Source organism: Nycticebus coucang, chromosome 3, assembly GCF_027406575.1.
Source record: "Nycticebus coucang isolate mNycCou1 chromosome 3, mNycCou1.pri, whole genome shotgun sequence".
In the NCBI taxonomy this organism is placed as follows: domain Eukaryota; kingdom Metazoa; phylum Chordata; class Mammalia; order Primates; family Lorisidae; genus Nycticebus; species Nycticebus coucang.
In genome coordinates, this window is record NC_069782.1 from 92,604,592 (window position 1) to 92,627,846 (window position 23,255).

At 39.6% G+C, this 23,255-nt stretch overlaps 1 protein-coding gene across 6 annotated transcripts in view; it reads right to left on the minus strand.

The window, feature by feature from the left end:
• The window catches only part of KAT6B (lysine acetyltransferase 6B), a 219,582-nt gene that overhangs the window by 28,233 nt on the left and 168,094 nt on the right, over nt 1-23,255 (minus strand). For all 6 annotated transcript variants that reach the window (XM_053583543.1, XM_053583540.1, XM_053583538.1 and 3 more), the window contains exons 11-13: nt 21,340-21,481; nt 17,974-18,135; nt 14,710-14,803 (exon numbers count right to left, since the gene is read on the minus strand). In XM_053583543.1, the coding sequence (XP_053439518.1) occupies nt 14,710-14,803; nt 17,974-18,135; nt 21,340-21,481 (398 nt within the window). The remainder of the gene's footprint in view (nt 1-14,709; nt 14,804-17,973; nt 18,136-21,339; nt 21,482-23,255) is intronic.

A 23,255-nucleotide genomic window follows, 5' to 3' on the forward strand; every position in this document is an offset into this window, starting at 1 on the left:
GTTCAGTGACACATGACTATATAAAAAAAAGACCTATGCAACTTTCTAAGTGACTTTGCACTTGCTTAGCCTAGAGTATTTTTTTTTTTTTTTGTAGAGACAGAGTCTCACTGTACCGCCCTCGGGTAGAGTGCTGTGGCGTCACACGGCTCACAGCAACCTCTAACTCTTGGGCTTACGCGATTCTCTAGCCTCAGCCTCCCGAGCAGCTGGGACTACAGGCGCCCGCCACAACGCCCGGCTATTTTTTGGTTGCAGTTTGGCCGGGGCTGGGTTTGAACCCGCCACCCTCGGCATATGGGGCTGGCGCCCTACTCACTGAGCCACAGGCGCCGCCCTAGAGTATTTTTTTTAATGTTCAGTTCTACTTTTAAAAGGAAAGAAAACGATAAAATAAAAATTGCATTAATAGGTAAATGCTGTCAACCTTATGATTCATTCACTCAATTTGTTTAACTCCTCGCCGAGAGTCAGCATGTTCCCTGTCATAATACACATCCCTAAGAGATGCTGTCATGGTCCCTTGAAATACACCTCTGATGCTTGGTTTGTGGGGCCCATAAATGGGGGAAGTGAACTGCTTACCCTGTGCCTTATCCAAGACAGAGTTTATGTCCCAAGGGAGCGAGACATGACCTCTACCTCTCATGGGTATGACACATTTGAATGGCTTTCCAGGGTAAACAGAGGAGGCTGCTTGGGGTGAAATTATAGGAAGTGGACTTCTGGCCGTCCTGGGGCTGAAGGGAGGAGTATCTCTGCTTATCTACCAAGCCTTGGGTTACCCCCTGGGAATTGCTGTCCTAAGTTGACCACACAGTGCAGAGATGCCCAGACACCCCCACTGGAGAAGCAGTGTCTTACCAGGACTCGTCAGGGCCACAGTTTAGCTCCTGAGGAGAATCAGCCTGCCCTGATACTGTGCTCAACTTGCCAGAGAGGAGCTAGGGACTCCTCCATAGCCCTGGTTCCTCAGGGTTTACTAACAGGTAAAATGGCTTATTAGAACCCAACCAGATCAATCCCTAAGTAGAAACTCCTACTTTCCAGAGGAGATAGGCCAGAAAGTATCAAAAATTTGTTCTAGGCTCGGTGCCCGTAGCTCAGGGAGTAGGGTGCCAGCCATGTACACAGAGGCAGCTTCAAGCCTGGCCTGGGTCTGCTAAACAACAATGACGACTGCAACAAAAAAAAATAGCCGGGCGTTGTGGCGGGCGCCTGTAGTCCCAGCTATCTTTGGGAGGCTGAGGCAAGAGAATCGCTTTAGCCCAAGAATTGGAGGTTGCTGTGAGCTGTGACGCCACATCACTCTACCGAGGGCAACACAATGAGACTCTGTCGCAAAAAAAATAAAATAAAATAATTTTGTACCAAAAAAAGCAATTTTCAGATAGGATGAAATCACTGTAAGTCTTTGCTTAAAAGCATCCCGAAGTTTTACTAAAATTATGTTTTGGCGCCAGGTGCAGTAGCTCACATCTGTAATCCTAGTACTCTGGGAGGCTGAGAAGGGCGGATTGCTTGTTAGAGACCAGTCTGAGCAAGAGCTAAACCTCATCACTATTAAAAAGAAAAACTAGCTGGTTGTTGTGGCGGGTGCCTGTATTAGTCCCAGCTCCTCGGGAGGCTGGGGCAACAGGATCGCTTGAGCTCTAGAGTTTGAGGTTGCTGTGAGCTGTGAATGCCACAGCACTCCACTGAGGGATGACAAAGTCAGACTCTGTCAAAAATAAATAAAATAAAATAACAATGTTTTGGAGAGCTTGTAAGTGAAAACTTTTTTTTTGTTTTGAGATAGAGCCTCAAGCTGTCATCCTGGGTAGAATGCTGTGGCACCATAGCTCACAGGAACCTCCAACTCTTGGGCTCAAACGATTCTCTTGCCTCAGCCTCATAAGCAGCTAGGAGCACAGGCGCCTGACACAACACCTGGCTATTTTTAGAGAAGGGGTCTTGCTCCATCTCAGCCTGGTCTTGAACCTATGAACTCAAGCAATCTACTAGCTGGGCCTCCCAGAGTGCTAGGATTATAGGCGTGAGACACCACACCTGGTCTACTGGTAGCTCTTTAAAACAAAATTATCTAACTAAAGGCAGACTGTTAAAACTGGAAGTTAATAGCTGGCAACCTAAACTGCTATGAAATGTATTCCTGTAAGAATACATTTCAGAGAAAGTATATCATATATTTAAGCTGGTAGGTAGCATCTTAGACTCTGGGGAAGAACTTCTCTTTTTGAGGGAGTAGACATGAGTAGCCTCCTAACAACACACCCTTCTAGGCAGAGATGGCTTATATGGCTTTACTTCTAGTTCTGCTTTATGGATTTAGAAGGACAGAGAAGCAGGGAGTGGAGGAAAACCAGAGAGAAGATGCTTTTGTCTTCAAAAGTGTTTCCTGAAGAAATCAGCCAAGACCTTTTACTAGGAAATGATTAGAAGGAAGGGAAAGAGAAGCCTGGAAGTCACCATGGATGTAAGTGGTGATGGCACCTAAGCAAGACGTCTTTGTCATCAGAACCAGAGGGGGAAAGAATGAGGTGTAGAAAATTACACCAGCTAATACTCAGGCGAGAACGGAACTGCGTCCTAAATTGTATCCAAAAACTCTTTCCTTAAAAGTTTACTTTTGCCTATTTTTCTTAAATCTGGCTGGGTGTGTATGTGTGTGTGTATGTAGGGGAATATAATTTTTATGAAAAGAAAGAAATGGAAGGTCACTGCAAACCACACTTAAGACATGAACCAAGTCTATAACCTAGAAGCACAAAACTGCATTGTTTATACCCATCTTCTAGCCATACAGACTAATTCAATACTGAGTTCTTTAACAGCTTGCAGACCTCACAAAGGCCAAGGTGAAACCCTCAACACACAGGATCACAGGCAATGCTAGCAAAGGGCGTTTCTGAAGTGAATGCTGAACACATCCACTCAATCTTACTTCCCATGGTTACAGTCTTGTTCATGAAGGACAACCCTGCATGACAGTTTAATATTGAATAAAGCCAAGAATTGAGCCTACCTACAAGCTTCTATGATTATTCTATAAACAAACAGATAATTATTTTAAAAATGCCTAATGTATAGTTAACTGTTATCTTACTTAACCAATAAACCTGCTGTTAATTGATACTTAACAAACTAGTAAAAGATAAACTTAGATAGACATTTGCAGACTTTTTGGATCCAATCATCATTTATTCTTTATAGCTCTAGTTACATGTCTCCCAGACCCGGAGAGTAAGGCGAGGCAAGAAACAAAGAAGAAAAGGTAAACAGAAGATTTAGAATCATGATATTCCTAGTTAGTAGGTTTGAGTATTTAAAATTAGGAAGGATGCTGAATTTCATGAAATGATTTTTTGATTTTGTAATAACCCATTTGGATATCGCTTGTTACCTCCTCTTTCTCCATCAGCACTGCAGCATCAGCACGCTTCCTTCTCCACACACACACACACACACACACACACTACAAATCTTCCCGTCTCTATAGCTTACAAATAAAACCAACCAGGTTCTTGTGCCGCCAGCTTTTGACAGCTGAGCTCTTTGAATCCACTTCTTTTAATTCCACTTAAAACACTCCTCCAAAGAATACTTCTTACACTTTTTTCTCAGGAGCACTGAATACTGGCTGGGGGATGACCTTACTGTCCCTGGGCCCCCAAAGAGAGATGGTTACACAGTAACCTATTTCATAGGGTCTTTGTAAGGACAGAGTCTGTGTAATTCAGGTGACAGTGCCTGACACACAGCAAGTGCTTTAGAAATGTCAGCTGTGGTTATGATTACTGTTATTGTTGCGTTGAAATGCTAATCGTTAAAAAAAAGAAAAGAAAAGAAATGCTGATCCCTTTTGCTTTTCCTGACACCATTCTCTGCTGATTTTCTTCCATTTCCTTGATGAGCTCCTCATTCTCTAGTAGCCTCTTAGACGGTGAACTTCAAGCACACAGTGCTCAGCCCTGTTTCCCTACACACTTTCCCCTCCTTGTTCTCCCCTGTGTGTGGCTTCAGCTTCCATCACAGGCCTGTGACTCCTACTCACTCCCTCCAATGCAGACCCCCTACTGAGCCTCGACCTCCATGGAAAGCTGCATGTGGATGTCCAGATTTACATCAAAGGCAACGAGCAAAAAAGCTGTGCTCACTATCTTTCTGAGCTCAGGGAACTCATTAACCTCTATCTACAGAGCACCACTCCGTGCCAGGCATTTCTTACCTGCTGCAGAACAAATAGAAAAATACCTGCCTCGTTTCCAGGCGTCCTCATCATTACTACCTTAAGTCAGGCCTTTGCTGATTCTGGCTTAAGTTCATTTTCTTTTTAGTTACAGCAAAAAAGTATAAATAAAAAAATCATCTGTAATTCTAATTCCAGAGATAATCTAGAAAGGTATCCCCTTTTTTCTTTACACATATTTTCCACAAAACTGAGAATATATTATGTATATAATTTTCAAAGAGAATTAATATGAGCATTTTCTTTCTTTCTTTCTTTTTTTTTTTTTGGAGACAGAGTCTCACTGTGTTGACCTGGGTAGAGTGCTGTGGCATCACAACTCACAGCAACCTCAAACTCTTGGGTTTAAGTGATTCTCCTGCCTCAGCCTCCCAAGTAGCTGGGACTACAGGTGCCCGCCACAAAGCCCAGCGATTTTTTGGTTGTAGCTGTCATTGCTGTTTGGGAGGCCCAGGCTGGATTCAAACCCGTCAGCTCTGGTGTACGTGGTTGGCGCCCTAGCTGCTGGGCCCTACAGGCGCCGAGCCAAGTGTTTTTCTATTTTATCAAAAATTCTTTAGAACATGACTCTAAATGGGTAATAATACTCCATTTTATGGATATTCTATAATTTTCTCATGGGGAATGGTGGTTCTCTCTTACCTTTAAATATTAAAGCTGTCTCCTTTTTTTCCTATTGCATGGTTTTCATGATTTCTTTCATTGCTCTGATTATTAAGGCATCCTTGACCATTCCAAAAATCAGAGAGATTACTATCTAGTCTTTCTTCTAGCTTTTTAATGTTTTTTTTGTACATTTTTTCCCCCCCAAGCTGTTGTCCTGGGTAGAGTGCTGTAGTATCACAGCTCACAGCAACCTCCAACTCCTGGGCTCAAGCGAGTCTCCTGCCTCCGCCTTCCAAGTAGCTGGGGTCACAGGTGTCCGCCACAATGCCCAAGCTATTTTTTGGTTGCAGCCGTCATTGTTGTTTGGCGGGCCAGGCTGGATTCAAACCTGCCAGTTCAGGTGTATGTGGCTGGCGCTTCAGCCGCTTGAGCCACAGGCGCTGAGCCTGTACATTTTTTTTTTTTTTTTTTTATTAATCATTGAAGTCTGTTTTTTTTTTTTGTAGAGACAGAGTTTCACTTTATTGCCCTCAGTAGAGTGCCGTGGCGTCACACAGCTCACAGCAACCTCCAACTCCTGGGCTTAGGCGATTCTCCTGCCTCAGCCTCCCGAGCAGTTGGGACTACAGGCGCCCGCCACAACGCCCGGCTATTTTTTGGTTGCAGTTTGGCCGGGGCTGGGTCTGAACCCGCCACCCTCGGTACATGGGGCCAGCGCCCTGCTCACTGAGCCACAGGCACGGCCTAATCATTGAAGTCTTTAACGCAATTTCTTTTGTAGTTTACCTAACTATCTAACATGCTTCCTCGCGTGGTCATGCTTATGAATAGGTTGGTTCCCTCAGCCTGGAATGTTTTCACTTCAACTTCTTGTGAGCTCTCAAAACATATTATACAAAATACTACACAGCAACTATTGTCTCGTCAGTGAACCTGGCTACCTACGAAGAGCTATGTCTTCTTCACTTTTGTCACTAGTGTTTAGCAGAGTGTAAACTAGGGTACCCCAATCAATAAAGGTTGAATGAAAGAGATAAAAATGATAGAAGTGATTCTGCCTATCCTTCTCCATCTTCCAGTTTGGAATCAGATAAATGCTACACACAAACACATACGTGAATGATGACAACCTCTCACCACCATCTGGCAGATTGTTCTCCCACCTACTGCTGAATCAGCTGGTTTCCCTGGGTCTCTCCTGGGTTAGAGCTGAGGAGGACAGGTTTTGTATCCTGCTCATCAGGCAGGATTCTAGCTCTGCAGGCCCCAATTCATTATCAGCTAACCCATTACCGAGCCCCACAGAATCCTAAACAACTGAAAAAAAAATATACAACAGCCCACATATAAGTCAAAGTATACCCAAGATTTAAAAATTCCAAAATATTGGAAACAACCCATATGTCCATACATAGGAGAGCAGGCAAATAAACTTACATACATCTACACAGGGGAGTACTATGCAGGTGTAAAATGGAGTCAGAAATTTCTTTGGAGTAACTTCCAGGATATATTGGAAAAAGACAAAATGCAAAAGACCATATAGTATGCTATCTTTTGTGTTAAGAAAGGGCAAATTGGAAAATACATACCTGTCTGTTCATTTGTATAATCACAGGAAGTATAAAGTGGAAATTAAGGGGACTATTATCTACAGGGATGGATTGGGAAATGGGAATGTGGGGAAAGGACAAGGCAGGGGGTGAAACTTCTCTGAGGTTACCCTTTAATATAGTTTCAATTTTTTTTTTTTATTGTTGGGGATTCATTGAGGGTACAAGATACCAGGTTATACTGATTGCATTTCTTAGGTAAAGTCCCTCTCATAATTGTGTCTTGCCCCCAAAAGGTATGTCACACACCGAGACCCCATCCTCTCCCTCCTTCCCTCTCTCTGTTCTTCCTTTCCCCCACCCCCCCTTCTCTCTCTACTCTCCCCTTTCTCCACCCCCTGCTATGTACTAGGTCATTAATTGTCCTCATATCAAAATTGAGTACATAGGATTCATGCTTCTCCATTCTTGTGATGCTTTACTAAGAATAATGTATTCCACTTCCATCCAGGTTAATACAAAGGATGTAAAGTCTCGATCTTTTTTAATGGCTGAATAGTATTCCATGGTATACCACAGGTTGTTAATCCATTCCTGGGTTGGGGGCAATTTAGGCTGTTTCCATGTTTTGGCGATTGTAAATTGAGCTGCGATAAACAGTCAGGTGCAGGTGTCCTTATGACAAAAGGATTTTTTTCCTTCTGGGTACATGCCCAGTAATGGGACTGCAGGACCAAATGGGAGGTCTAGCTTGAGTTCTCTGAGGATTCTCCATACCTTCTTCCAGAAAGGTTGCATTAGGTTTGCAGTCCCACAGCAGTATAGTTTCAACTTTTAACATTTTTTTTTTTTAGGACAAGGTCTTACTCTGTCACCCAAGCTAGAGTGCAATGGCATCATCATAGCTCACAGCAACCTCAAACTCCTGGGCTCAAGTGATCTTTTTGTCTTTGCCTTCTGAGTAGCTGGGATTATAGGCACATACTAACACACCTGGCTAATTTTTCTATTTTTTGTAGAGACAGGATCTTGTTCGTGCTCAGGCTGGTCTGAAACTCCTGACCTCAAGTCATAGTTGACAGCAACCTCAAATTCACTTGCCTCCGCCTCCCGGGTAGCTGGGACTACAGGTGCCTACCACAACGCCTAGCTATTTTTTCACAGATGGGGTCTCACTCTTGCTCAGGCTGGTCTTGAACTCATGAGCTCAAGCAATCCACTGCCTTGGCCCTCCAGAGTGTTAGGATTACAGGTGTGAGCCACTGTGCCTGGCTTTAAAATCATGTTAATGTCTTACATTCTAATTTTTTTTGAGACAGAGTCTCACTTTGTTGCTCTGGGTAGAGTGCCATGGCATCGCAGCTCACAGCAACCTCAAGCTCTTGGGCTCAAGTGATTCTCTTGTCTTAGCCTCCCAAGTTTCTGGGACTACAGGTGCCCACCATCACATCTGGCTAGTTTTTCTATTTTTAGTAGAGACGGGGTCTCACACTTGCTCCCACTGGTCTCAAACTCCTGAGCTCAAGCAATCTACCTACCTCAGCCTCCCAGAGTGCTAGGGTTACAGGCATGAGCCATCGCACCGGCCACATTCTAATTTTTTTTAAAAAGGTAACATGGATAGAGAAAAACTAAAATGGAAAACAAGTAGAAAAAAATAAGAGTAAATGTATTTCAATGAATAATATACCCATAGTGAAGGGGAAAAAATGAAAAAGAAATAATTCAAGTAGCATTTAAACACAGTAATTTAACTAAATACACTCAGGGTAAAGCCAAAAAGAAATGTATATAAACATTAACCTCTAGTTAGGAGGTTGTTTTTCCCAGTGGCACGAGCTGGCAATTCTGAAACTACTTTATACACATTCTAGGGCACAGAATATGAGTTAATATATGGTGGGTGATGAAAGTCAAGGGTTCTCATCATCAACGGACGTTACAGATATGGAGGGGAGGACAGAATAAAAGCTTGTGGTGGTACTTACCTGGAATGGTATTAACTCACGATAGATGAGTACCTGTCGTTTATGTATTACACATCCGTGTGCACACATGTTTATACACACACAGAGGAGCATTCCTTCTTTCTTAGAATCTGTCCCAAGAGACTTCCTAGGAGCAGTGACACCCCAGTAGCAATCAGCACATCTAAGTACCCAGATCTTGCTTTCTAAATATTGTTCTCCACTATAAGAAATCAAGGCTTTTAGGAAAGATGATGATTTCAGGGCTACGTTAGGCAAAGAATAAGATAAATTTGGGTTATCATGTCATACCAGAAATTAAGAAAGGATAGAATTAAGAAAGTTAAGAAAATTAAGAAAGTACACCAAAAGGGCACAACAGCTTTAAAGCAGTTGTCACTAAACAAATCTGGGGAAATTAACATTTTGAGGATGTCAAATAACAGTGGCAACAAGTTACAAATTATAACCTATAGAATAAAATGCCACAATTCTATAGTTATATAAATAAATAAATGTAGAAGGGAAGGCTCTTCCTTATAGAATATGGGATTAGAAAATTACCCTTTGTTAATTACCATAGTAATAATTATTTTAGACAAGAATCACAAACGAATGCTAAAACTAGTAGGTAAAAATCTGGATGAGGAACAAGATATTTACATAATCCCAAAGTACCTCCCCCCGCAGACATATTGATTACAAAGGGAAAAACTGTAATTTCAGAGTAAAGAAATCTGGTGAGTACCACCTTAACCCAGTCATGGACAAAAACGTTAATCACGTGACCCTGCACTGAGGAGAACATCTGGTCACTTCTATGGCATTCTGGCCCCCCAGTTTATTACCTGAGTCTAATCATGAGGAAACACCAGATAAGCCCACAGTGAGAAACACAACACAAAGTAAGTGTACTGTGTACTCCAAAAATGTCAAGTCACGAGAAATAAAATGAAGAAACAATAAGGAAACACTACTAAGATTAAAAGAGGGTAGAGAGAATAACTAAAAATAACATTCGTGTTATTTATGATCTTGAACTAGGTCCCCCCGCTCCCACAGAAAGGATGTTTATATAAACTGGGAAAATTTAAAAGTTGAACAAGGTGCATAGATTATAGTGCTAAATCAACAGTAATTTCTTGATTTTGATAATGTGTATAATGGTCATGTATGAGAGAATCTTTGTGGAAAACACACTGGAATATTTAGAGATAAGGGCATAATATGTCTATAATTTACTCTCAAGCGATTCAAGAAAAAATGAGTGAAAGGGAAAGGGAGGGAGAGGAAGATGGAGGAAGAGGGAGAGGCTGAGAATAATAAAGCAGAATGCTGATGTGATAAAACGTTAACACCGGGGGAAAGCTAGGTGGAGAACGTGTTGGAGTTCTTGGCACTATACTTGTAATTCTTCTCTAAGTCTGAAATTACTTTAAAATTAAAGAATAAAAAACAGTGAGATGGATTAGGCATTTCTGGCAGCTCTAGCAGCAGACACAGGCCAGGCCCTGGAAGAGAACACTCCAATGCCTCAGTACCCAGCAGTGCCCTGGGAAGAAGAGCAGGTACTCACCTTGCTGTGAACGGCTCTGAAACAGGGAGTTTTTTGGGAAGGGGATTCTCAAGTCTTGAGAATTGTGGTAGGGATGGAGAGTGACAGGCGCGCGCGTGTGTGTTTACATACAGAGACAGAAATAGAGAAGACTAAAATTTTCTCACTGAGGAAGAGAGGGAATTTAAGAATCTAGTAGAAAGAAATGTGATATCAATCAACCCAGGACAGTTAACTCTGTCCTCCACTCTCAAGTTTTGGGCAAAGAGTCACAAAATTCATGAGGTGGTTTATGAGTAAGTCAATGGGAACTGTTATTCTGGCCAAACTCTGCAAATGAGTAAATGACTTCCTAGGGAACCCTGCCCCAACAAATCTCAGACAAGCTGTCCTAGGAAGTAACAGACAAGTTTCTTATTCCAAGGGCAGCACTTGGTCCCGTGGATGACATTCCACCTCTCCTGAATGTCCTGAAGAACAGTATTCAAAGCTTTGTATTTGCAATTCTTCTTCTTTTTTTTTTTTTTTGTAGAGACAGAGTTTCACTTTATTGCCCTCGGTAGAGTGCCGTGGCGTCACACAGCTCACAGCAACCTCTAACTCCTGGGCTTAGGCGATTCTCCTGCCTCAGCCTCCCGAGTAGCTGGGACTACAGGCGCTGGCCACAACGCCCAGCTATTTTTTTGTTGTTGTTGTGGCAGTTTGGCCGGGGCTGGGTTCGAACCCGCCACCCTCGGTATATGGGGCCTGCGCCCTGCTCACTGAGCCACAGGCGCCGCCCTGTATTTGCAATTCTTTATACAGATGATCCCTAACTTATGATTCCCCTTAAGATGGTTCAACTTTACAGTGGTGCAGTGCAATACCATTCAGTAGAAACTGTACTTTGAATTTTGAAATTTGGTCTTTTCCTGGGTTAGTGGTACTATATTCTTATATGAGATATTCCATGCTTAATTATAAAATAGGCTTTGTGTCAGGTGATTTTGTCCAACTGTGGGTCTTCTGAGCATGTTTAAGATAGACTAGGCTAAGCTATGATGTTCAGTAGGTTGTGTATTAAATCTGTTCTTCACTTACAACATTTTCAACTTATGATGAGTTTATCAGATGTAAATGAGGAGCATCTGTATACACACAATGTATTATATTCTACCCAGACCTGTCAAGTATGCAAGTGGGAGCTACAGCTTTTTCCCTGCTGATATTGCATTTCAGCTTGCTCATATAGCAATTTTAATGGACAAAATAAAGATTTTCTTGCTTTACAACTTTATTTTACTTACTAACAATGCAGCCTTGATTAAAAGATCCCAGGTTCATGTAGAAAATAGAAATAAAATAAATCTAACCAGTAAAAGCTCCCTTTAAAAAAACAGAGTAGACTTTAGAAAACCCACAACCCTAGTTAGTTCTCTTGACCTAAGCTCTGAATTATAAAGTAAAAAATAATTATTAGAGTGCTGGGTGCAGTAGCTCATGCCTGTAATCCTAGCACTCTAGGAGGCTGAAGCAGGTGGATTGCTTGAGCTCAGGTCATCAACCTGAGCAAGAGTGAGACCCCTGTCTCTACCAACAATGAAAAACTGAGGCAAGTGGATTGCTTGAGCCCAAGAGTTTGAGGTTGCTATGAGCTGACACCATGGCACTCTACCATGGGCAGCAAAGTGAGACTCTGCTTCAAAAAAAAAAAAAAAAAATATATATATATATATATAATTATTATTATTATTATGAGAAATCATATGATTCATCTCCTCCCTTTACAAAAGACTAGATGGCAATTGTTTTGGAAGGATATTTATCTACCATTATTTTAAGTAACTTCCAAGAAGATGCTATCAATTTTTTCAACAGCCTACTGTTTCTTCTTTAAAACTTTTGTAGCCAAGAAATTCTTTTGATTTTAAATTGAGTTTCCACTGGATTTATGCCAGTTTGAGTTATAAAATTCTTTCCCTACTGTCCCCTTCTCTGAAGGAATAATACCAATCCCCTGGGCGGCGCCTGTGGCTCAAAGAGTAAGGCGCCGGTCCCATATGCGGGAGGTGGCGGGTTCAAACCCAGCCCTGGCCAAAAACCACAAATAAATAAATAAATAAATACCAATCCCCTTTCAGCTTTATTCAAACCTTTCACCTCACTCCTAAACCTCCTCCAGTGTAGGGGCAATACCAAGGGTACAGGAAAGAGAAAATCTAAAATCATACCCTCAAACGCCGGGTACAGGAAAGAGAAAATCTAAAATCACACCCTCAAACGCCACACTATCTGGCCACATACTAATGGAGAGCATTCATCTTCATGGCCCCGAGTCATCCAGAAAAGGTTTCAATGTGCTTTGTAGTTCATCTTTAAAAATACGAAGTAAATTCTAACATTGTTTTCATCTAAATGGTTAAAATAAAGATTCAGCATTAAAAATGTCTTCATTACCTGGGTTGTTCTCTTATGCAGGCCTTACTGCCAGATCATGCTGTATAACTCAGATGCTACTGAATTTAGAATTTGAGTTTTCACCTGGTAAATACCAGTCCTTTCTAAATTTTAGGTAGAAAATTATTATGGGCAATGACCATATCACTTTGGGGACTCAATTCATATTAACAAAAGTACATCTAATGCAGATCATTATACCAGAATAATACCACATACAAAGAACAAAATGTCAAAAGAGTTAGTTCATGGTAAGTTGGAAATATGACTCTTACATCAATAGTTACCACAAACTGGTGAATAGAGTGCAAGTACAATATTAGAGAATATGGAACCAAAGTGTATAGATAAAGCTCCAGGAGGAGACATCAAAAAGCAGAGGCTCTGGCTGGGCCAGATACCTCATGCCTGTAATCCTAGCACTCTGGGAGACTGAGGCAGGTAGATCAAGCTTGAGGTAAGGAGTTCAAGACCAGCCTCCTGTGCTAAATAAAAATAGAAAAACTGAGGCAAGAGGATTGCTTGAGCCTAAGAACTTGAAATTGCTGTGAGCTATAATGCCATGAAACTCTATTCAGGGCACCAGAGGGAGACTCTGTCTTCAAAAAATCAAAAATAAATAAAAATAGAAAGACTAGCTAGGAGTTGTGGTAGGTGCCTGTAAGTCCTAGCTACAGGGGAGCAAGAGGACTGCTCAAGCCCAAGAGTTTGAGGATGCTGGGAGCTAGGCTGATACCACGGCACTCTCCCCAGGGTGACAGAGTAAGACTCTGTTCTCTAGGAAAAAAAAAAGAAAGAAAGAAAGAAAGCAGAGGCTCGAGCTGACTCTTAAAAATAGGTAGGATTTTGAACAGACAAAAATAGTCAAGTATGCTAAGAATATTTGAGAAAAAAGGAGATTAGTAGATGAAAAACCCTTAAGGATAGATAGATTGGAACGAGGAATTACAAGGTGCTGAATCTTGAGTAAGGAGTTTGCCTTATTCTGTAGCACATAGGTACAATCAAAAGTGAAGACTTGCATGGCTGCTATGCATACCAGAAACTTTAATATTTATGAACAACTTATGAATGGTGGCCACAAAAACTCCAGAACAAGACAAACCTTAGCCCTAATTAAGGCTAGAACTCCATAAAATGAAAATGGTAAATTCCTGGTAAAATGGCCTTCCTTGGGATAACTCATTTCCTGGATAACTAGGTCAGCAAAGAATATACAAGACTGGGACAGTGAATTAATAACTGAAAACATTATCTAAAAATAGAAAAAAATCAAATTAAAAATACTTCTTTTAAAAGGATTATATTCAACATCAATAAACGCATCTGTCTAAATTGCTATTCAGTTATTTTCTATTCAGACTTTAATCTTTTAATATCCAACAACACAGATTTAGAGTCAACATATTTCTTCATGGTTTTCTGTGAGCATATTTACTTTGTGGTTTTTGCATTTGACACATTTTGTGAAGATTATGCGACATCCTAAATTTTCCTTCTTCGTTAATAATCAGACAAACTGCAACCTGGTAAACAAGAAGCTCACAGTTCCTAGTGACAGATTTTTGTAAGACCAGAAATGAGTATTATCATGAGATATCTGGTTGTCACGTTATCTGGATATTTTTAATCAATTCTCCAAATGTAGCCTTAACACTACATTTGTACATCCAGTATAATAAAAACAAGGAGGAAAAAGATCCACTGATTTGTTTTAAATATTATCCTGTGTATACTTCTATATATAATTCTGGTTTTAACTGAGGAGGCACAGAAGACACAAGTGTATATAAAACAAATATTTCTTGCAAAACCTCTAGACACAAACAATAATTTCCATAAAAGAAAGGCAAATTAACAAAACAAGAGTTATTCCTACTAGCAAGGTTCAGGACAGGCTACCCAAAGAATTGTTTTTCTAAATGGAAATATACCTTTCCTGCTCTGTACTGTATAAGATTAGAGGCAGGATTTTAGAAAGCTGAAAATCCTTTTAAATAACCCTTCCTTTAGCTTTAATCGCAAATAATTGCCTCTTTCGGTGCTAATGAGCACGAGCATCACAAAATGGAATGTAATTCTGCTGGTTCATTCAGGGTAATGGCTTTGTGCGCTAGTGACACTGCCGGGAGATCTAGTCTCAATTTCCTGGAGTACAATAACTGAGCAGCAGTACATTTTTCACTTGAGGAAGATTTTCTAACCTATGTTAATATAAATAGAAAACCCATTATCTATTGATAAGAACAATAAAGTAGGTTAAATAAAGTTTTATGTGTTACTGTTTCCTGTAACAGCCATCAGCTCCCTGGATCATGAAAGTAAACAAAGCAGTTCACTTACTGAAATCAATGAGAAACCGTCCAAATCCTTGCCTTTGGTGCTGGGGCATGATCATTATGCAGGAGACATTATACTTCTGCTGGCAAAGCTTTTCCTGAGGGAAGGAGAAACAGATCGAGTGTGTCAGCGCTCTGCTGAAGTGGGCAATTCCCTGCACCTGCCGCCACTGTCCTTTTAAAACAGTCCACTAAGGTGGGCCAATGGGTGAGGTGAGCCTTAAGCAGAATAATCCTAGGGTGTTAATCAACCAAACTATTAACAACAACAAACCATCAACTGTGGGCATGCCTCTCAATTATATCTTTATTGTGAAAATATCATAAATATGAATAAAGAACCCAAGGAAATATGAACCAAATGAAAACAGAATACAGACAGCATGGAAGAAACACTTTCCTTGCTCAAACAACTTGGGAGATGGAGAAAATAACATCGCCCAGCAAACTAAGTTAGGATTTAGCCAGCTACCTTGTCAAATAATCATCTACAACTCTGTAACAGCAATCTGTCTTTTGCCTTCGAGCAAATGCCCTAGTGAAACTAAAATAGTATGCATGTGGGTTGTGCAAATATATTTCTCCTATGAATAAAAAGACAAAGTAAAAAGCTAGAGAAATAATGAATCTGCATTTCAAACCAGGAGAACAAACCAAAACACCACCACAAGAAATGCCCAAGCCTCCAAATGAAGGTGAGACCAAAGTATTATCCACAGTCTGAAACCAGAAGGAAGACTAGGTGGAATGTGGCGAGGAACAGCTCTTACAGTTAAAGAAGAATTTGCGATTTTCATGGGATGTGGCATCAGAGCAGCAATATTTTATTCAGAGTACACAGAAGCTGCCAAAACCTACACAGAGGAGATCTGGGAAAAGCTTTTGAGGTTGTGAATGTTCTGACCAAATATAAATCACAAATAAGACTGACCACAAACGGTACCAACCACACCAAAGAAATTTCTTCAGAACACCCAGATCTTTAATGAACCTATTTGAAAGATCACAGGAAATGGTTGTGGAAAAAACCCTACAGGGCAGAATTAAGGATTTCTTTATGAAAAAGATACACTCCCAACTTTTGCACATTCATTTACAGAGCCTCTAAAAAATAAATAGGATGCAATAATATGTGTCAGTTTTCCTAAGATGGATTGTCCATCACTGGATGTGCACGTCAATGGCAAATTTTCAAAGAATTGGTCTACTGTGTAAAGTTAGACAAATGGGTCACTCTATCTATTTTAACCCAGATGTACTCTTGGGTTAAAGATACCTTGCCTTGATACCATGCTCTTCTTGGTCCAGAACTGTTTTCACCTTTAGGAGTTTTTGTTGAAATCCAATATAGCAGTGATCCTCCCCGGCCCTTAATACATGTTACTACAGCTAAATTCTGATCCATGTATAAAATACTTGCTCCTTCATTTACAGCCATCTGTTAACATGCTTGGAAAGTCATTTGCATGTAACAATTTGCACTGAACCTTTCTAGGTCATGTTGGCCCTTCTGTGGCTATCCCTGAACTGCTATTCTAATAACTTCTAGAATTTAGCTTAAGAATAACCCCAAAGGACCAGCGTCTCCCACTATCCCTGAACTGCTATTCTAATAACTTCTAGAATTTAGCTTAAGAATAACCCCAAAGGACCAGCGTCTCCCACATTCCAATTGACACATTAGAAGATGGTTTAATTTCATCTCATCTTTTTAACATGGTTATTTTTAAGATTCTGTTTCACTACACTGCCAAAGGATATTAGTATTCTGAAACAGTAAGAAATGATAGCAGCTGCTGCCATGCTATAGAAGAAGCTGTGGCAAAATGAGGAAAGTTGAGCTAGTTCTGAGTCAAACGCTGGGCACCTTGTGAGGAAAAGAGGCAGAGATTCAAACTGTAAGAGTCACCACCAACTGCGTACATTGCTACTACCCAGAGGCCAATGCAAGACTCCGGAATAAGCACAGAATAAGGAAGGCCGGTGCCACAAGCCCTATGTTTAAACTCACAGACATTTAAAGAAGCCTCATTTTCTAATAGGAAGGACAATCATGACCACTATCCCTTAACTCTTTGCAGGAAAAGATCTTTACAAACCTACATAAAAAGGTAAGGTGTTTTATAAGTTATATAAAAAGATCTATGGTTTTATTCGGTGTTAATTTTGTCATATTTTGAATCAATAATGTGAAAATGTTCATTTTAAAGCTTTACCAAATGTATGGATTAAAACACTGAGGTAGCGTCCCATAAATGCAGTCATTTATTCTTATTTTTGTTTATAATTTCTGGGTTGATTCTTGAATTTAGAATAACTACAGATTGTAAGTACCTTCATATATATTCTATCTTTTTGGTCCTTCATAAAAATGACCCTACTCAAGTATTCCATTTATACTGCTCAAAGCAGATTAAAATTCATTCATTACCTAATATGAAAAAATATATTGTAAAATAAATATGGATAATTTACCTTCTGCCTGGAAGTCTCATAATTATTATCTGTATATGTACTATCATGGTACATTTAACTATTTCCTAGGTACCTAGAAAAGTTAAGGTCGTTACAGGATAAATATCTCCAAACCTAGATTTCCTTTAGTGCATATAAGTTACTATCTCTTAGAAGCCTTTGAGCAGAAGAATGAGAGAGAATTTCTCTGAACTGTAAAAAAGACAAGCTGTATCTCCTCAATATGTCAAGGTCTTCCCTATGCTAACGGCTGGAGAAACTTAGGCTTTCTAAAGGTGAGACTGTTTTAGAACTTAAAACAATAGCATAGCAAATAAGAGTTGAAAGTGTAAAATCAGTCATTATATCAACCTGACAGCCCAAATGCCAATGTTGTAACTCACTGAGACACTGTTGAACAAAGAGGGAAGGCAGTGAGGAGAAAGAAGAATTACCTCTTAAATGCTACATTATACTGAAACCTTCATGTTGACAACTCTTAAAGGGAAAAGGCAAATAAGCTTAACATTGTTAAAATCAAAGATGCTAGGTGGTCTGCAAGACAGCAATTATAATGTCACGCAGATGGTGACAGTCAAGACAGCACAAAGTGCTGAGGTCCTTTACACACTTCCTAGGCACCATGTTTTTGTTTTTGTCTTTTAAAATGAGCTCTGAACAAGAACCTGAGCTTTTCAAAAACATGTGTCACTTATTCAAATTATAGTCATAAAAAAAGATCCGTTCAAAGAATTGGGCTCTACCAAAAACATTCTGAAAAAGAAAATGAAGGTCATGCTGGCTCTTGTTTTACCTTAGAGAAGTATCCAACCAGATGACAGCCCTTTTCATCATTTTTTGTAAGGACATAAAAAAGGAATGGCTCGACATCATAATACAACGTTTTGTGGTCCAGGAAGAGCTTGGCTAACAAGCAAAGGTTTTGGCAATAAATTTTGCTCATATTCCCATCAACCTAGCAAAAAGAAACAGACAACATTATTTAACATAAAAATACTGCTCAATATAAAAATGTTTCTTCTATATGATATTTCAGTATATATTTTAATTTTCAAATCTTAAACTGAGAGATTAAAACACTCCATTAAATAAATATAGCTAAGCAGAAAACAGGTGTCACTGCCAAATCAGAATTCCACCTTTTCTCTTAAATTAGAGTAAATGTAAGGCAGCTTAAGTTTCTCTTCATGCTACTTAAAGAAGGGCCAAACCACTAGCAAAGGAGTAATTTTCACTTGCAATTTATAATGAGCTAAAAATGACCAGGCATGTCCTCGCTCTTTATTTAAACCAAGTAAGTCTATATTAAAGAAACATAAACAGATCAAAATATTTTTCAAGTAAGTTAAACTTTATGTTGTTCTCAAAAGAGCTTTGCATAAAAATAAAATAAATGAACTGTATTATTCTGATTTCCCACAAGTGTGGATTAACAAAGAGGCTTCCATTTTGGTTTTATCCCAAGCATCATTTTAAATATAATTGGAAAAGATAAAATTTCTATGTTGGGAATACTTACAGAGAAAGCAGTATGAATTTCAACCTACAATAAGTACCATGATTACAGTCTACTTCTCTTCAAAATAAAAGAATCAAGCTGTGATACTGATGGCTACAGACAGGAGGCTAGGCACAGATGCCAATTTCTTTGATCAAATGTAGTTACTTGTTGAAAACAGAAAACACAGCAAATTCAAGAAGAATTTCCCTAGCACTTTTCTTAAGGGAAATGAATATTTGCTAACCAGAGCTCTTTAACAATGAACCTGACCATTCTCAGGTCTCTTGTGGACCATACAAGTTCTCTCTCATATTGCACAAATTATTTTTAGACTCCATATAACTACTTCCCTTGGATGAAACCCAGGTCCCACACACAGCAACATAATCAAATATGGGCAATGGGCACGGAGGATACAAGTCTCTCTTTAATTAAAGGAAGTTTCTATGTACTTGGGAGCATCCCCCTTTAAGAAATGGTAGTATATTATAAAAAGGAAGGTATACTTGTGAATCAGAAAAAATAGATAACAATACTGAAGCAAAATTCTTGATCAGCTATGAAAGGTCTAATGTAAGAGGTATAGATAAAGAAAAGATAGGAAAATAGTAGTCTATGATTATTCTTTATTGATTTCTAAAGTTACTTAGGAAACTGCTAAGAGAAAAGTTTCCCTCATGCTGTACTCAGATTCTAGAGTAAGGACCTTGGTACTTACCAAGTCCAACTCTTCATTTGTATAAATAAATTTTACAAACCTGCTTCTGATGTTTCCCCATCATCTCTGGATGGTTTAACAGCACCTGCCCTGAAAGAGCAGACCTTTGTCATCAGCCTAACAAGACTGATTTTCTTGGCCCTGAGAAGACGTTCCAAGAACTTCAACCTCAATGCTGATTTAACTAATAATTACTTAAGGCCTACAATGTATATTTTTTCCTTTGGAAAATAATGAAACGGTGATTTCCATTTTACTTTAGCTAGAAGAAAAAAATTGAAGGCATCAAGGAAGGAACCAATAGGAAGGCTGAACCTGTGACATTAGCGAAGCCTCAACTGACAGCAGCTCGATGTCGTATCAACTGGTTGGAGCCGTCTGGGTAGCGTCCCAACACTAACAACAACAGGAAGGTCAGGCAGTGTATACTCAGCTTTCCTTCCAGCCCAGTGGTTCTTGCTGGGGGTGATTTTGCCCCCCACTCCAGGGAGCATTTGGGTATGTCTGTACAGATTTTGGGGTGTCACAATTTGGGGGAGGGGGGTACTTGTGCTACTGGCATCTAATGGGTAGAGGCCAAGGATGCTGCTAAACATCCTACAATGTGCAGCAGCGCCCTGATGACGAAGAACATTCAGCCTGAAATACCATTGGGCCCAGACTGAGAAACCCCATGCCTAGCCTTTGGTAAGAACTAAGGTATCAGTTAACCTTCTCAGTAAGAATTGTCTTCTTCCTTCAGGCTTACTGAAAAAGCCTGGTATAACCAAGAGAAGGAGTTTTATAAAATCATAAGACACAGCTGGAGTTTCCTGTGTTTTCTGATTGGTCTTGGGGAAAAACTTAGATGGTCTTGGCAAACCTATCTGAGAGTGGAAGCCTCATCTATGTGAGAAATCTACAATCTTCCTTTTATTAAATATGATGGCAAGACTGCAGAACAGAAATAAAGAGAGCTGTGAGGCAGAATAATAAATTTCAGTCTGAACAATTCAGAAAAAGAGAGAATCCTAAAGTAAAATTCTATTTCATAGAAAGAAGAGATCATGTCTGATGTATAAGGAAGGTTTGTGCTGAACACCCAGGAATGAAAACCAACGCACACCAAGATGGTAGCAGTGGAGAAAATGAAGTAGGTGACAGAAGTGTGCAAGTGGAGGGAAGAGCACAAAAGGAGAGCTTTATGAAGCCCTGTAAATAGACAGTAATGTGAAAGAAAGACCTGGGCTCCTCAAAGTACAACTGACTCGGCTAAACTGGATCTCTGAAACTGACAATAGAAACATAATTAAACAATGAAGCTACAGAGAGACAAAGACCTCCCGCTACTAAATCAATTCTGGAAATACAAAATGTCTTCAAGAAACCCACAATGACAGACATAAGGCCACAAGGGGTTGCTGTGAACAGCAGAGTTCTCCAGGGGTGGCCGTCCACCCAGGTGGGGGGTTGGGGGGTGTCCCAACATCTGTTGGGGTCTCACCAAAAGGATTAGCCACCCTGCCAAGAAATGGATGGAAACACAGGTGGTTGTGTATTGAGGAGATATGTACAGCTGCTCAATTCCCTGGAAGAGTGAGCACCTGCCAGACCTTGGCTGGAGCTGCTGAACAAAGCTAATTTCTCCTGCCAAAGAAAGTGGAATTTACAAAGAGCTGAGGAGATCATAAATTCACTGGTGGATATATCTGGTGTAGACAGGGATTTGGGGAAAGACAAAAATGTTAACGTGATGAAGTAGGGATTCTTCGTCAATCTAAATGGTTGCTTATTATGGTTAAACGTTCCAAATAAAACATGGAGATATTTTAAAGGGCAGTTGAATCTCAGTGCCAAAACTGAATATATTTTTTACCTTCTAGACACAAATAAGAACATGGTCAACAATTAGAGGAGTACTAGGTTTTCAAAAGCTGAGTTTTTCATTTACACATCCTTACCTCAAATACTGAAAGGTCTTTCCTTCGGTAAATTTCATTTGCTGGAGGATGAAACCATCCACACTTCTTTGAGTGTCTTAGCAAAATATTTTTACTTTTCATATATTTAAGACAGAATTCACACAGGTAAAGCTTTGGTAATCTGTTGAAGTTTAAAAATCAAATAATCTATCAGATTGATTATATTGTTCAAGGGGGAAAATTAAATATTGTTCAATTTTCTCTAAGTCATAAAAGGCTGCATAATAAGAAAGGAAGGGAGGGAGAGAGACAGTAGTAAAATAACCTTACATTACTTTTCAACATAATCCATAATATATGTGCTACTTTTCCTTGTGAACAAATCGTTTGTTTTCTTAAAAATGTCCTATGCAAAGAAAGATTTTCAGATTTGGAAACACCACCCTAAAATTCAACAATAAGAAAGCCATCTTATCAGGTGACCTTGCAAATTTTTCAAACTTAGAACTGAATTTATTATTTTTAAAATTATTTGCGTATTTATGAGGCAGAGAAGTCCTAGAATTTAGTTGTGTCCACTTTTAAGGTATAAGGTAACTTTTAAGTCATTGTCATAGATTTATATAGGGTCTAAAGCAGTAAATGCAGGACAGAAAGTGTCAAAAGACTTAATTTGCTTTCTACCAAATCTATTATTTCAGAAACAAATAGCTTTCTCTCCCCTGCTGACTTTTTCTCCACCTTACAAATAGGAACACTTTACTGTACCCTCTCTGTGTTTAAATAAGCACTTCTGATACAGTGACTAAATAAGAAAATGTTTAGAAGCATCTGCAAGGTCTTTGGGGTACAAGAATGGGGCAAAAGGTTTTGGAGAGAGATAACAGAACAGTTAATATTAATTTCAAATCTTGAAATTATGTGCACAATTTATTCCAAGTCCTCAGAGGATGTAACTTATGATTGATTACCTATACAAATTAAAGATTACCTATTAAAAAAAAAACTGTTCAAGAATACATAGCCAAGTGGTATAGGCTGGGAAAAGAAACCAAGATTCTTGATTCTTAGTTTGCTGCTTCGCTTCTAGAACATTCTTCTCATTTTCTCCCATTACATGATTGGCCAGATCATGTGGTTAAAAAAATAAATAAATAAAAGACATCTTGTAGAAGAAAATCAAGTTTACATTTATTGCAGACTAAAAAATTTGAGAAAATAATTAATAATTTATCCTGATGTAGCTAATGGAATCTATCCATAATATACCCACCTGGGGATGTATCAGTTCAAGACAGTCTCACAGCTAATTTTAGTATAACACAAATGAAAATGCTGATACCGTTACTTTCTCTTCATTTTTAGTAAGTTGGTTACCAATGGCTCTAAGAGTAAAGATTTGGGGGGCGCTGGCCCCATATACCGAGAGTGGCGGGTTCAAACCTGGCTCCAGCCAAACTGCAACAAAAAAATAGCTGGGCATTATGGCGGGCACCTGTAGTCCCAGCTACTTGGGAGGCTGAGGCAAGAGAATCACTTAAGCCCAAGACTCTGAGGTTGCTGTGAGCTGTGATGAGAATAGCACTGTACAGAGGGTGACAAAGTGAGACTCTCTCACAAAAAAAAAAAAGGTAAAGATCTGGGGAAGGCCATGCACTCCCACCTACTTTATCCCATTTTCCCTTCTTTTGCTAAATTTCTGTAAAAACCTTGAAAATAAAGTGCCAGAAAGCAGAGATAAAACAGGCCAAATTAAGAAAATGGTAAAGACTACTGGAGAACACACTTTACCAAATATTTTACAATAGCTGATTTTTTTCTCCGTATTCACAGAAAACTAATATTCGCCCAATTAATCAAAAAGAGGACGCTAAATGGCAAGATTTACAATGCCCGTGAGCATAAGGAATCTATATAGGACAAGAAATAAAAGGTGCTGGCAAAAGCAATGGTTT